The following is a 15,693-nucleotide window of genomic DNA, read 5'->3' as shown; positions in this document are numbered from 1 at the left end:
GGAACCGTGAATAAAATTAGCTTTTAAACCGAGATTTAAATGACTGTATTATGTAAATTAGCAAGCAAAGCGAAATTAAATTCGAAATCTTAGCTGCCAGTATTCTTACCACGTTTCCTCTTTCCCTAGTATCACTTCGATCAGCAGTGATTTTAAGTAGCAACAAGTAGCAGCTAAGTGAACGGCGCTCATCACTGCTGTGTTGTTAATTTTTCCTTCTCTTTGTTTTGCATTGTTATTATTTAATTTTGAATCTGCACTCTGTGTTTGACTGACAATGGATATAGATTCTGAAATTGCAGATATAACTGCCCAGGCGCCAGAATGGAACTTTGCTGGCGATTGTGCTCTCCTGGCTCTAATGAAGTGCATCTCCCAGGTTCGCACAACTGACTCAGCTTATCAGCAAACTAATTTAATTTTTGTTGCCCAGAACCTGCAGGAACGAGGGGAACGGACCACTCGGAATCTGAGAGAGTTCGAAACTAGTGTCAAGGAAGCCGATATAGCGATGAGCAATGCTACCAACAGCCTGCGCTCACTTCAGTTCGGGCAACAGTTTGTGGAGTATCGGGTGCAGGAGATTGACGATGACGACTTTCAGATGCCTGCGGAAAAGAAGAAGGTGCCAGCAGCCAATGAATTTTCCTTGGAGAACTGTTTATGATCAATATTTGCTTGCAGCCTGAGCCTCTCCCAAAAAGTTCCGAGGAAATATCGAATGAATTTCTAGAAAACAATCTGCGAATGTTTCGCAAGAACTTTGAGCCGGTGACCATTGACGTGCCCGATTCGGACGACGATGATGCGCCAGTTGATTCTACGTATGTGGGTTGTGTTTATAAAGATACACTCCTTATTAACTATTCTAATCGACAGAACAATCTTTCGCGCCAAGAGCCCGTACGACGCCATTCCCTTGCCCTACATTATTGGTTCTAGGGAATGGCAGGAGCACAAGTATGCTGGACTCTATGAGAGCAAAGAGAACAGCGATGATGAGAAGTCCGAGGAATTCTCCTCCAGCTCATCGGATGAGAGGGAGTCAGTGTCTAGTAAAACACCTACGCAAGGGAACAAATTCGTGCAGCCACAGCTATCCGACTTTTCCTCCTTGGCCTCGGCGACCATGGGGCCGGTAGTTGTGTCCCCACCTAAGCTTCAGATTCCTGCCAATGCAGCTCCTATCTTAGCCCCTGCTGACCAGCCAAGGGAAGCTGCTGCCAATAGGACACAGCCACGTCCAATTATAAGCAGTCAACGGAATCCCCATGAACGTGACTTGTTTGCTGCCCTCCGGCAATCACCGCCAAGCGATGATCCGCCTTCTACTTCATCCTCGCCCAGATCGTCGCCTGCCATTGGCCACAGGAATACAGCTGCTCGCTTGCCAATTGGATCGGAGGGCTCTCTGAGCTCCAGCAACAGCAGCACAGTCCATCACCCACCGCCAGGGCTATTCGACGAAGCTGTTCCCCCACAAATTCCCAGGAAAACCGAGGATAATCCCAGCCCAATTAAGCGCAAGCCTGTAAATCTCTTTAATGATGATGAATTCAACTCTTTAATGTCTGAAATCGTGGACAAGGTGCAGACAAAGGCGGGAAACAACTCAACATCCGCTGGAACATCGCATCAACGAAACAAGTTGCCCGAAGTGGTTCAAGCAATCAAACAGGACACGCCCAAGCAGATCAATAAGATTGTATCAACTGAGCCCAGGCCCAAAACTGTTAATCTCTTTGATGACAGTCCACCGTTGAGTCCCATTCCAACGCAGAGTCCGCTTAATGATGCGACCAATGATCTGTCTAGGGCCATCTTTAATGACGGGCCGTCGTCTTTGAGTGCCACGCCGAGTGAAAATCCTTCCAAAAAGTCTGCGAAACCGTTGCCAAAGTCTCTTTTTGATGATGATCTGGAAGATGACTTCCTAAGCTCCTTTTCCCCCAAACCAAAGCCACCAGAACAAAAACTTAAATCCTCCCTATTCGATGACGATATAGATGATATATTTGTCAAGCCATCGATGCAGCCGAACAAACTCTCAGAGAGATTAGTTGGAAAAAACTCTCTGTTTGATGATGACGACCAGTATGATGTCACTGATTTGTTTGGCTCAAAGAAGAAACCGATTGGAGTCCAGGAGAACAAAAAAGACAAAGATCTGTTAGTTGAAAAGAAAGTAGAAACGCCTATGTCTCCAAAGAAAGATCTTTTTGATGACATCCAGGATGAGGATCTATTCGGAACGCCAAAGTCCAAGAACTTATTTTCCAGTGGCGGGGAACCATCAGAAGAGAGAGAAGCTGAAATCAAAACGGAGAAATTAAAAGAACCTGTTGAGATTGTTCAAGAAAAAGCCCAGCCAGCACAGGAAATTAAAGAGAAGAAACAAGAAGTATTATCGGAGAACGGATATATTCACCACAAACCCCCATCATCCATTGAGATTATTGAAGAGAAATCGAACCCTCAGCAGGTCAGCAGGGTGCAAGTAGTTGCATGCGAAACGGCTGACTTGTTTAACGAAGATTTCAGCGATGATGATTCATTTATGAGCACAGCAAAGACCAAGTCAGAAGATGCTACTGCTAGTACCATGGAAATTAGTAAAGAGATTGAGCCACAAGAGTTGGACAAAGAAATTAAGCCACTAAAACTGCCAGAGACAATCCTGCCAACTCCGGAGCCACTGAACAAAACGCAAGATGAAAGTCCCAACAAAGACAAAGTCGATGTCATGGCGGATCTATTTGGCAGCCCGAAAATCGGAGCACCTGTCTCAGAGACCCCTCCGCCGGATGACCTGGATGACGATGAAGACCCTATCATAACTATGGTGGCTGATATCACAAATAAAACATCCAAAGTCTCTACAACGGAACCTGAAGGTGACATCGATGCTGCCCAGCAAATCATGCAGAACTACACAAGTCTTTTCTCCGAGGAGCCTCCGGATGACAGCGAGTTCTTCCAGACACTAGGCACCAGCAGCCTCAGCAGCTTGAGTGCCTCGAAAATGTTTGAGAACGAGCAGGACTTCTTTGAGCCGGCGCTGCCCAAGATTCCAGTTGCAAACAAGAGCTCGGCAGCGACCCCCGGCGACCATGGGGCCATTGGTTTGTTCAGCGATGTGCCACCCGATGACGATGACGACTCTGCTGAGAGTCAGAAGCATGCTGCAGCACATCCCATCGATGTTCCTTCGAACACAACCCGGATCCATACGATTTTCTATGATGACTTCAGTGAAACGGCTAGAGCAGGAGCCGTAGAGCAAAGCAATCCCACCAAAACTTCCATCGTGGAGGAGGAGCATCAAGGAGAACCATCCGATGAAGTAGACCGCAGCAAGGTACAAGAAGCATCTCACTTGTCTGCTCCCACATCTCCCGTGAAGAAACTGAAGATGCCCAATATCAACATCAATGTTCAGGCTTTGCTTCCTGGCACCGGAGGAGGTCATTCCAAGTTCCCAAAGAAGCAGGAGCCTACACAAGAAGCAGAGGTATCAACATCAGGTGCTAAACCATCGAGTGCCACCTCACCCAGGCCCAATGAGGACTTCACACCCAGCGGCGGGGATAATGGCCTTCAACACGTGAACAAAACACGGGCTCGAGGACCGGCTCGAAGGCGACCATCGACCAGGCTGGGCAGGAAAGAGAACTACGCCAAGAGTGTGCTGGCAGAAGGGCAGCAGCCAACGGCTGAGGTAGCTCCACAATCTACAGCAAGAGCTCCAAACAAGACACCGACTCTGGCCAAACTGGTACGATCTTTTTTGGACAGTGATGATGAAGATGAGGACCTTTTTGCTCCTGCTAAGACAGTGTCGGCTGCGATACAAACCGTTTCATCAGCGGAAAGACAGGCGGATCTTCCCGCTAAAACTATGGGAGCTCCTAAAGCTAAGGTACTGACTGCTCGTCTGCCCAGTGAGCCGCCAAAGGATCACGTACAGCCCAAAGCAAATACGGTGTCGGTGAGACCAGCCACGTTGTTCGATGAGAGCGATGACGATGATGATTTGTTTGCCAGTGCAGCAGTGTCCGCCCCACTACCCTCTGTCCAGGCCAAGGTGCCCTCCAAGCCGCCAGCAGCTTCTCTGTTTAGCAGCGACGAGGATGAGGACTTCAAGTTGCCGGCGAAGATTGCTCCTAAGAAAAAGATCGTGCCTGTCCAGTCGAGCAAGAGCAATACCCTCTTTAGCGACGATGAAGACGAATATGATCTATTCGGAGGGGCTACGACGAGCAAGCAGGCCAAGCCTCAGCCTCTGCCCCACAATGCGAATAAGCCAGCTCCTAGCAGAACCCGCACTGCAACAACCATTCCAGCCAGCTCTGGCGACAATCCCCTGGCCGATCTGTTGGGCTTTAAGTGAAACATGATTGCTTTTAATTACAAATATGTACAGTTTTCGATCTGTCTGTGAATGGTTGGGACTGCCGATCAGTTCGAGCAATCGAGTATTGTTATTCGTATTCGTATTCCTAGCGACAATATTAAGCGATGAATGTTCGCTGTCGATGCTTACGTCTAAACTTAGGGTACATCTAGTTGATGTTGCTAGTTAGTTAGTCGATTATTTCAACAAGTTTCTGGAGTTTGTCGCTTCCTCCCCACGTGTTGGTTTTCGAACGGAAACTGAGTTAGTTTGTGGCTCTTTGGTCGTTATTCCGAGGAATCTCATTCTAATTCGAGCATGTCCTACAATATACATATAATATAAGTTTAATCTAAGCGCTGACTGGACTGGACTGGATCTGGACCGCCTACAGGGCCACATCGCGGTACTTGCGGTAGTCGTCGGACTCTTTGCCCAGCGACAGCTTGCTGTTGGCCGTGATGTAGGGATTGGCATAGTTGGCATACCCAAAGGCCCCGTAGTACTGCATCTAATGGCTGTGGTGGGAGCCGCGCCGCGGCTGGGCGAGCACCGTTCCGGTGAATCCACCGATCGAGCTGCAGGTGAACGGCCTGCGGTAGATGCCTCCTGCCGCCTGGTGGTGGTGCTGTTGCAGTTGCTGCATCTGCTGTTGCTGTTGCTGGTGGAGGGGATTGAGCAGCATGGCCAGGTAGTACTGCTGCTGCTGCGTGTAGTTCTGCAGCAGGTTGTTGCCGTAGGCATTCAGGTCATTCTGCACCTTGTTGATTCCTTCCAGGTTCTCCAGGGAGATGCAGTTCCTCGAGAGCTGGCCCGGCGGCGGCTGCTTGTGGCTGCCCCTAGGGCGATGTCCGTGCTGCGAACGCTGTTGGGCAGGCGGTGGGGTCATCTGCTTGGGCTCGATGGAGCAGTAGATGGGATCGTTGCTGGCCGAGCCGATGAGTGAGGGTGGCGACGGCCGATGCGAGTCCTGCAGATTGTTCTTAAGGTCGTCGATGGTTATGTTAAAGTACTTGGCATTCTTGTCCTCTGTGTCCAGGACGTGGCGGGGGTTGTACATTCCCGGCAAGGTGCAGCGCAAGTCCATCAGAGACTGGGCGCTATGTCCCGGAGGTCCTCCTCCAGCCGCACGCTGCATCTGGGCGGCGTTGTTGAACTGTTGGGCCAAGGCCGGGGCAAACATGCTGGCATTGAACTCGTTCTGGGAGCCATAGGCCTGGCTGCCACCGCCGCACTGGTTGCTCAGTCCCATCCCCAAGCCGGGGCCCAGGGGCAGCTTGGCCGTTTCATCGCACAGCTGATAGCCGGCATTCTCGAAGCCGCTCAGCCGCTGACTAGAACGCCTAGAGTCCGCCTTGGTCATGGGCACGCTGGGTGCCGGGGTCTGCAGAGATAGCCGCGTGGCCAGGCCCTGCAGCTGGCTGAGCACCTGCGTCTCGCGGCGCCACCGAATCCCCGTGGGGATGACGCAGATCAACGCCAAGCAGTTTATGATCAGGCGGATCAGGTACGAGGTTAGCTCCGTCAGTCCGTGCACCGACTGCAGGCCCTAAAATCATTCGACATAAAGATGGAAATTACGGAACATTTCTAGCGGATTCCTCTTGGGTTCACTTACCCAGTGTTGCGTGGTCATGATCATCACAAAGACCAGCTCCGGGATGGAGAGAATGCCAATGATGCCTGACCAGGCGAACAGGGGCCAGCACAGACCGCTGACAAGACCGTGGATCAGGATCGTGGTCGCCACGAACATCACAAAGTAGAGGGTGCACAGGGTGTAGGCGGCGAAGGGAAGCTCTCCATGGGCCTCCAGTATCCACGAGACCTCACACGAGAAGGCCCCCAGGTAGACAATCTGCCGTGGTCGGGTGGGGGCAAACGAAAAGAGAAATGGAAATTAACCCACAGTCGCAAAAGAAAAGCGAAAACATAAATCATGCGATGGCAAGAGAAGATGTGATGACGACGCGATGTGGCGGAACAAAAACCGGAGACATCTTTGCTTCACAATCATCCATCAATCAATTAATGAGCCCCCTCTGCAGCACCGACCCCCCTCTGACAGCACAAACAGAGAGCAAAACAAAAACAACAAATTAACGAGGGGGAACGTTGTGAGTTACTGCGGACACCGCAACTCCACAGTTATACCCGATACTAAGTCAGTATGACTCTCCTCCGGCAGACGCCGCTAATATTAAACGACACGACAAAGAGTGCGTGCGAGAGAGACAGAAAATCAGTCTGAGCGTGACGTCGGGCGCTGCGTAGCCACTGCAAATTGATTTGTTCCTTTTGGCTATAAAAATGATCTGATCTGATCCAGATTCAGCAACCTGATAGATATGGTCATTATCTATGATTCTGCGTTTTTAGTTTTCTCGAATCTGCAATATTGTGGATGCAACAGATTATCGTCCTTTGTGGGGGCGGAAGAGCGTGGGGCGAAATTTGGAGATATACGTTTTATAGTTACATCTTAAAGGAGTGTGTGTACCAAATTTGGTTACTCTAGCCTTAATAGTCTCTGAGATTTGTGGATGCCTCAGATTTTCGTCCTTTTCGGGGGCGGAAGGGGGTGTGGCGAAATTTTGACACAAAATGGTCAAGGTCCGATATCACAGGAGTGTGGATACCAAATTTGGTTGCTATGGCTCTTATAGGTTCTGAGATCCTTGAACTCATATTTTGCAATTGGCAAAACCGACCATGAAACCTGTGTGTTAGAGAGAGACAGAGCGAGAAAGAATGAAATTGTTTTCTTGATTCTGGCTATAATAATTATACGATCTGATTGAGATTTACGATCTAGAACATATAGTCATCTTCTACGATTCTGCGTTTTTAGTTTTCTCGTATCGTCGAAATTGTGGATGCCACAGATTTTCGCCTTTTGTGGGGGCGGAAGTGGGCGGGGCAAAGTTTTGAAATATTCTTGTAGCAGTGACATATCACAGAAGTCTGGATCCAAAACATCGTTGCTCTAGCTCTTATAGTCTTTGAGCACTAGGCGCTGAAGGGGACGGACATACGGACGGACGGACAGACGGACAGACGGACAGACGGACGGACGGACAGACGGACAGACAGACATGGCTCAATCGACTCGGCTATTGATGCTGATCAAGAATATATATACTTTATGGGGTCGGAAACGATTCCTTCTGGACGTTACACACATCCACTTTTACCACAAATCTAATATACCCCAATACTCATTTTGAGTATCGGGTATAAAAAGATGAAATTTGTACATTTTGCACGAAGCACAAAAACGATTTCATTTCATTTTCACTTAATGGGGCAAAAATGTTTTCACACTGATAGTGGTTCACGGACAGACGCCAGTTGAGGAGACAACCGACGAATGGACAGACATGCGGACAGGTGTGCGGAGGAGAGACATACCAATAATATGATGGTCATATATGATCAAGTGCCTACACTGGGGAAAAAACAGCCATATAGCATTCCGACTGCAAGATATTCGAATAGAAGGGGGAGGAGGATTGTATCTTTCTGTCTATCTAATTGGTGATATTTTGGTAGCTAAAGTATCCTAATATTAAGGTATCTTGTATTTATTTCCCTCTGAAACACGGCTGGATATCGATCCCATTGTACTACTCACCAGCAATAGAACAGCCACCACGCAGCATATAATGAATAGATTCGCCTTTATAAAGCGCTCCATAATGCGTTCGTTCCAAAAGTTTTGTATGCTGCCGCTGGTGCCCGACGGCCTCTGCTTTAATGAGGACGGCGAATGCTTTTCACTGGCCTTCTGATAATTCATTTTATTCGGCAGAAGATGGTATTAGAAGATGGTTCAGCTCAGTAAGTGTGGTGTGGTATGTGTTGATGCAGAGAAATGTGGCGTTGGGAAGGGAGATGGAGATGGTTAGCCTGCTCAACCGCCAGCTCCTGCCGGCCTTGGCTCGCCCGCAGGAGGTCAGTGGTGCGATGCGTGACGGGAAGAAGCTCTAGTTCTAGTTCTTGGGTTATGTCTGAATGAGTTTTGAGTCCAGACCGCTGCTGGAGCTTGGTGTTTGGTGGTTGGATGAAAGCGTTAGGCGGCCTAATTGAGCCTTGTCATGCTAGGTTGATGCTGAAATGAGAATTCGAATGAGTGCCAAGCGTTTGTGTTTGAGACGAGTCAAGGTGTTCGATATACTCGTCCAACAAAAGACTTAGGCAACGAACTTGTTTCACACACACACGCACATTCACTCTCTCGAGTGTCGGGAGCTCTCGAGAGCTAACGGCCTGTGCCATATTCTCTAGAAGATTTTCACTTTTCTACAAAGCCAGTTCGTTGCTTTTGTTGTGCCCTGCGGCGCTAGCCAAGCAACTATTTGACCCTAAGCCAATATTTACGGGCGATACGAAGCTCGTGTTCAAATATTGACAATGTCCAACAGTTGCCGCTTGCCGCCGAGTACCTGTTGCCTTATGTTATGACAAATGAATTTGTGTGCTCGCCAAGCCAAGCCGAACTAAAATTAAATCATTCAATCAATTACACTGCTCTACAAAGTCAAAGTGTAGATTGGGCCACCAGAAGACTGAAGAAGCAGGATTATCCCCGAAATGACCATTTAAGTGGTTGATCATCTACAGCCCACCCCATTCAGTGAGAGCTCCATTACGGAGGTATACTCGAATAATGGCCCACGATCTTGTGTTGTGGAGTGTAGGCAATTGAGACGCCTCGCCAACACATCACTCAGAGTCAAAGCCAGAGCCAGAGCTAGAGCCACAGCCAGCTAGCGGTTTAGGCGGATACGGTAATCTTCCTATAATAGACAGTGTCATCCAGACGAGGCGACGAACTCGTTGTCAATGCCGTCATCACGCAGGTGTGCCATCAACATCATCTTCATCATCATGATCATCATCGATTATGATGGGGGCGTGTTTGACTGGGACCAGCCCAGTCTTTGCCTGCTCCCCATATGGAGCGACGCGCCGTATATGCGCACCTTAAAGTGTCAGTCGTTGACTTGCCCCATTGACATTCCGCAGACGTTGCACAGTTATGCCTGGGCCCCCTGCCAGCTCCATGCTCTAAGCTTTTTCCTGTCCCAGTCCCAGACCCAGTCCATGTCCCAGTCCAACAGTGGCTTGGCTTGGCCTGGCCTGGTCTGGCTTTCTTTGGTGGCCGGAAAGAATTACAAGCCAACTTCGTTTTATTGCTAATTTTCTGGACAAACATACAAACTATAATAAACTATAAACTAATTTTTCCGATTATCTTTCGTAGTGATCAGACGTGTTTTTGTTTTGCGCTCCGCATTTTTTCCTTTTGTTTTGAATAAACAGCCGGTGTTTTCCTAACTAAATTCTAATTCTAATTATACTTCGTAACCAGACAACAATCTGGAAACCTATTCTATTACGCGAGTGCATGCCTTTTGATTTGTGTTAAAACATTATTTAACTTTTTATTTTTCGGCGTCGGCTTGTGCTTGTGCTTGTGTTTGTGTTGTTGCAGTGAGTGAGTGCGCATTACATTGCATTGCAGTCCGCTCTCGTCTGGTAGCTTTTGTTGTTTTATCTCTCTCTTGCTATCACCTCAACTTCAATAACTGTTCTTTCTCTCTCGCTTTTCAAACTTTCCGAGCAATACCGCTCTCTGCTTAGTAGCTCTCGCTATAACCGCTCTCTACTCTGCTCTCTTTTTATTACCAATTCCGTTTTGAGCGTTGTCTGGCACATTGGTCTGATACCAATTTATTTTGCAAATAATAGTATATAAATAAATAATAAAATGGAATACGCTGTGGTCTGTGCCAAAAAAAGCTGTAAGAAGCAGATCACCCACGATCAGCCGAATGTCCCCTGCTGGCTCTGCGACAGAGTAGTGCACGCAAAATGCGCTGGATTTTCTGGCCTCGTGAGTGATGCTATAGCCAAACGTAATGGCTTGCATTACAGTTGCGAGGCATGCCGTGCGGTGGAGAAAGACATGGTGGCTTTCATGAGGCAGACGCGGAGTGGCTTTAAGGAGCTGACCGTTGGTTTAAAAAACCAATACGATCGGCTCCTAGCCATGGAGGCTCAGTTTAGCGGTTTAAAACTGCTGAATGAGTCTCCGAGGCGCAAAAAGGTCACTCCGCGGGATCTGCAATTGCCAACCGTCACTCAGCCGTGCGCCGCCGAAAAACTGACTCCGACCACTCCAAGTGTGCAGCAGTTGATCTCGTTTGCCACTCCAAGGGCAACGACAGCTGCTGGCGATGCAGATTCGGTAGCCGAATTCATCGCCTCGGAGAATGTGCAGCCAAGTACGTCTGCAGCGTCCGTGTCCGTGGTGTCCGCAAGTTCGCTAGTTGTCCCGTCTATCCCGATCCCACCAGTAAATAGACGTTCCGGACCTCCGGATATTGCCACCACAGGTACTAGGCCTGTGGTGACTAAACCACTGGTGGGAGTCCCACCAAAACGACAAGTTTTTGTTTCACGGCTGGCCCCTGACCTCACATCTAATGATGTAATTGCTTTTATTCAAAGCAAAATAAAAGCCGTGGGTTTAAAGGTGGAGAAATTTAACTTCTCTTATGCCAGGGAGATAGCCTCGTTTAAGATAAGCATCTCCCCAACTCAATCTGACACCATTTGCTCCGCCAAATTTTGGCCGGAGCATTTGGTGGTGAAGGAGTTTAAGGCTAAGAAGAAGAATAGGCCCCACATATCCCTTCCAAATCTTTCCTGTGTGCCACCCTCAACCTCAACTTCCTCTTCCTCAACTTCCCGTCTTGCTTCCACCTTTCCAAAAAACTAACTTCTCTTTTAGTAACCTATCAGAATGTAAGAGGCTTGCGTAGTAAGCTCAGCATTCTTTTCCGGGATAGTGTTGCATTTGCTTCCCACGTTATTGTGTTTACTGAAACCTGGTTAAACCCGGACATTCTTAGTTCCGAGGTTTTGGCAGGTCGGTACACAACTTTTAGAAAGGACCGTTCGTCTCGACGGGCAGGGGGGTTCTAATTGCAGTGGACTCTTACTTCACGTCGGAACACTTCACAGTCCAAGTTCAACAGGAACTGGAATTCCTGTGTGTAAAACTGATTCTTCCCGCTTTCGCTATATTCATTACTTGCTCGTATATCCCACCTTCTTCGGATATTTCAATTTATGAGCAGCACTTGTCCGCTTTAACCGCTGTTTCTTCCTCGCTATCTGATAAAGATCGTATGATAGTTCTTGGTGACTTCAACTTGCCAGGAACTGTTTGGTCTTCGGTAAACGAGTCTAGTATCCTAGTGCCCATGTCACGACATGACTTTGTTGACGGCTTGCTTGACCTATCCCTGTCTCAAGTCAACCATGTGAAAAATTCCTTGGGTCGATTGCTTGATCTGTGCTTTGTATCGGATCCGACCATAGTGTTGTTAACCCGAGCCCTTCCGCTCACTATACCTGAAGACGCCTACCACCCTACTTTCGAGGTGTCGCTAGATATAGGACCAACTGTATTGGATCGGTCGAGTAGGCTGCCCGAACGTGTCCGCTGCTTTCGTAAAGCCGAGTTTGCGAAGCTTAATAACCTCATTAGGGATTTTGATTGGTCCGCTTTGTACTTGTGCACTGATATCATAAAAGGCACAAACATTTTTTACAATGCTCTTGGCACATTTTTCGATTGTTGTGTCCCGCTTTCTTGTCCGACTAGATCTGGAAAACCCCCTTGGTTTACCAAAGAGTTATCCAGTCTAAAAAACTTAAAATCAAGACTTTATAAAAAATTTCAAGAAGTGGGATCTCCTACTTCTCACTCTCGCTATGTATTAGCTCGGTCAAACTTTTCAGTTCTTAATGCTCAATGCTATAAGAACTACCTATCTCGATGCAGGATACGTTTTTCTCAGGACCCTAAACAGTTTTACAGCTTCGTAAACAGTAAGCGTAGAACGTCCGCACACCCATCCTCGCTATCATTTTGTAATACGTCGGCAAATAATGATCAGGCAATTGCCGATCTTTTTGCCCAATTCTTCCAAACCACCTTATCTGAGGAAAGCTACTCTGGTCATCCGTACCCATACGGTTTACCGAGGTCGAACGGCATTTTCAGTCCCTTGTTAAATGAATGTTCCCTACTTCATGATCTTCGACTAGTTAAGCCGGTGTTTTCACCGGGTCCAGACGGGGTTCCAGGTTGTGTACTCAGGTACTACGCCGAGGCTCTGTGTGGACCTTTGCTTAAACTATTCACCCTATCCATTGATTATAGAGGTATAGCAAAGTTATCCGCTATTCCTAAAATGTTTGAGAGGGTTTTAACTCCGCACTTGCAACATCTCTGCAAGTCACTTATATCTCCAACTCAGCATGGATTTATAAGGCGGCGATCAACCACCACGAACTTGTTAGAGTTTACCTCTTTCATTATTAAAGGCTTTCAATGTAACTTACAGACGGATGTTATTTACACCGACTTTAGTAAAGCATTCGACTCTGTAAACCATTCCCTTTTAGCGCATAAACTTGACCTTTTAGGGTTTCCGCCCAACCTCCTGAGATGGATTTCTAGCTATCTTTGTTCTAGGTCTCAAAGAGTCCTCTTCAAAAACTCCCTCTCTTTCCCAGTAAAGGTTTCTTCGGGAGTACCACAAGGCAGCCATCTAGGCCCCTTACTCTTCACACTCTTTATTAATGACTTACCTTCAGTATTAACATACTCTCGAGTACTTATGTATGCGGATGATGTTAAACTCTGTGTCCAGTACAAGGACATTTCATTTTATTCTCGCTTGCAATCCGATCTCAATAACTTTCAGTCATGGTGTTGTGCAAACTTGTTACACCTTAATGCCTCGAAATGCAAAGTTATGACATTTCATCGTTCTAGCCCTTTGTTGGCTCCCTACACCCTATTTGGTGGTTCTCTTGAGAGAATTACCCTGGTGGATGATCTGGGTGTTATGTTAGACCCCAAGTTAAAGTTTTCCGAACACATTTCTACCATGGTAAATAAGGCCATGGGCGTGCTTGGGTTTATAAAGAGGTGGTCAAAGGAATTTGACGACCCCTATATAACAAAGACTCTCTATACCTCGCTTGTTCGTCCGATCTTAGAATACGGCTCCTGTGTATGGTGCCCTCAGTACAAAGTACACCAGGACCGTATAGAATCAGTACAGAAAAACTTTCTAATCTTTGCTCTGCGGGGCCTTAACTGGGATGCGGGTGTAAGACTCCCATCTTACTCTAGTAGACTACTATTAGTAAACCTCCCATCCTTAGTTAACCGTAGAAAAATGCTTGGTGTGATATTTATGCACAACTTGATCAGGGGTGACATAGACAGCCCTGATCTGTTGAGCCGCATAAACTTCACGATTCCTATTAGACTGACTAGAAATTTTATACCGTTGTTCCTTCCACTTTGTAGATCGAATTATTCCTTGCATGAACCGTTTAGGGTCTTATGCTCGGATTATAATTCCCTCTACCATATTATATCCACCACTAATTCTCTTCCTCTTATTAAATTATTAATCCTTACACACCTTTCTATTAATTAGTAACTGTAGTGGTATTTGTACTTTGATTGCATGCTTAGTATCTTAGTAAGTTTAGTACTAATTTTCCTCGAATGTTAGTCTAATAGCTATCTTTCTTGCATGTTTGCGTTCGGTTCGACTACGCACCGTGCGTCATGCGGCAGCGCCCCTCGGTCGGTTGGGCGGGAGGAGGGCTGCGTTTTGCCTGGGATCCGCGCGTAACAGCCTTCTGCTGGTTTCACACGGGCCACTTGACGGTGCAGTAACTGCATCGCCTCTTGAAAGATACAGTCATTGCATGTCAACGTCCACAAAAAATATGCATGAGTCCATAGCCAGCTCTTTGTGTTGTTGTCCGGTTTTTCGGGGGCAAAGCTGCCGTCATTGAAACGGGTTTCGTGACCGGAGGGGGCTGCGGCTGCTGCTGTTCATTAGCACTGGCTGTGGAGTGGCAGGGAAAGGCGGCAAAACGAATCCAGTGTGCCCTTGACTGAGTGCCAGGCCACGCCCGTGTCGAAGCGTGCATATGCCCGCTGCCAAGATTACGAAATTATGCAGATTCAACATAATTTCTGTGAACCAAATTTCAAAATATTTTGTTGTCGTCCCTGTTATTTTTGCTTGCATTGTATTCTCCGTTTCGTGAAATTGAATTAATTTCGTGATGGTTGTTAATGCGATTATGACTGCAGTTGCGTTGCGTGTCGGTGGCATGTCGGGTTCAATAGCATAAGTGCAACAATACGTACAACACAGCTCAGCTTGAACAATAGAAACAACATTCATTGCATTGCCAACTGAATGCATGAATAAGCAACAATGCAACAGAAAAGTTATGCAAATTGTTATTATTATAAAGTTGGAGTCGAAATGGAATGAAAAGGAATGACGATTTCAGGGGGAGCGGTGGGGCTGATGCGTTTCAAAATGCAATCAAAACTACATGAATGGGATAGGATGGGTCTACAAATGTCTATGTCTACCTTTCACTTCTAAGTTACAACAGCCATAAGAAATACACCGAAAAGTCCAAAGTCCAAAAGTCCAAAGCGTACAAATTATTATCGCTCCTCAGCGACACTCACACTCGAGCGCAGAAACACGCACTCGCATACGACAAAATTGTTCAATGTTGAGTCATGCCCAAAGAAGAGAAGCTTTTGGGCTTGTCGCGCATGCAAATTGCGTCGTTCGCATGGGAGTGGAGCGGAGCGAAGCGAAGCTTGAGGCTGGCTCCACTGGCGTAGTCGAGATCAACTTATGGGGGAACACTTTTGTTCTCAACACTTTTACCCGCACAAATTGAATAAACTGAAAAACTTGTTTTGCACAAGCGAAATGTGCTTGGACATAATTATAATCTAATTGTTATTTAATTGTACAACGGTTAGTCCATAAGCGCAAGCGTAAGCTGGGTCAAGTCAAAGTTGATGGGACGTGAGAAAAGCGGAGCCACACGCACATGCCATGTGCTGATAATACTCGCACACAGTCCGAATCGTATCGTATCGTATCATATAGGCGGATGGGTCACTACTCCACTCTGCTCTCCTCTCTCGTTCACTCACATAAATAACCGTAACGATCAGCGGTACAAACAGTTAAAAGTGAAATTCGAAAATGACTCAGGAAACGCGAAACAAAACGAAACGAAACGAACGCCGAACCACACCGAACACTCGGAAACTAATCTCCGCGCCAGCTGAGCGAGCGCTACGACGGCTGTTTGGCAACTGAAATGTGCTCGGAGACCGGGCCCCAGACCATGCTTCTGTCTGTCGTTCATTT

At 47.2% G+C, this 15,693-nt stretch overlaps 2 protein-coding genes across 5 annotated transcripts; one reads left to right on the top strand and one right to left on the bottom strand.

Moving 5' to 3' along the window:
• The first annotated feature begins 172 nt into the window (after positions 1-172).
• On the top strand, positions 173-4,559 carry LOC108158614 (WASH complex subunit 2). Its single transcript, XM_033396654.1, has 4 exons — positions 173-379; positions 434-625; positions 685-824; positions 880-4,559. The coding sequence occupies exons 1-4, from the start codon at positions 278-280 to the stop codon at positions 4,388-4,390; spliced, it is 3,945 nt and encodes a 1,314-aa protein (XP_033252545.1). The 5' UTR covers positions 173-277; the 3' UTR covers positions 4,391-4,559.
• LOC117191904 lies at positions 4,388-15,649 on the bottom strand. 4 transcript variants are annotated; one of them, XM_033396657.1, is made up of 4 exons: positions 14,889-15,649; positions 8,028-8,180; positions 6,012-6,251; positions 4,388-5,942 (listed from the first exon to the last, which is right to left on the bottom strand). In XM_033396657.1, the coding sequence occupies exons 2-4, from the start codon at positions 8,088-8,090 to the stop codon at positions 4,905-4,907; spliced, it is 1,341 nt and encodes a 446-aa protein (XP_033252548.1). In that variant the 5' UTR covers positions 8,091-8,180; positions 14,889-15,649; the 3' UTR covers positions 4,388-4,904. The 4 variants fall into 4 exon arrangements, with proteins under 4 accessions (XP_033252548.1, XP_033252549.1, XP_033252550.1 ...); XM_033396658.1 differs by lacking the exon at positions 8,028-8,180; XM_033396659.1 differs by lacking the exon at positions 8,028-8,180 and having other exon boundaries at positions 15,474-15,649.
• Between the last annotated feature and the right edge of the window lie 44 nt (positions 15,650-15,693).

This window comes from Drosophila miranda, assembly GCF_003369915.1.
Source record: "Drosophila miranda strain MSH22 chromosome Y unlocalized genomic scaffold, D.miranda_PacBio2.1 Contig_Y1_pilon, whole genome shotgun sequence".
In the NCBI taxonomy this organism is placed as follows: Eukaryota; Metazoa; Arthropoda; class Insecta; order Diptera; family Drosophilidae; genus Drosophila; species Drosophila miranda.
This window is presented reverse-complemented; position numbering and strand designations above follow the sequence as displayed.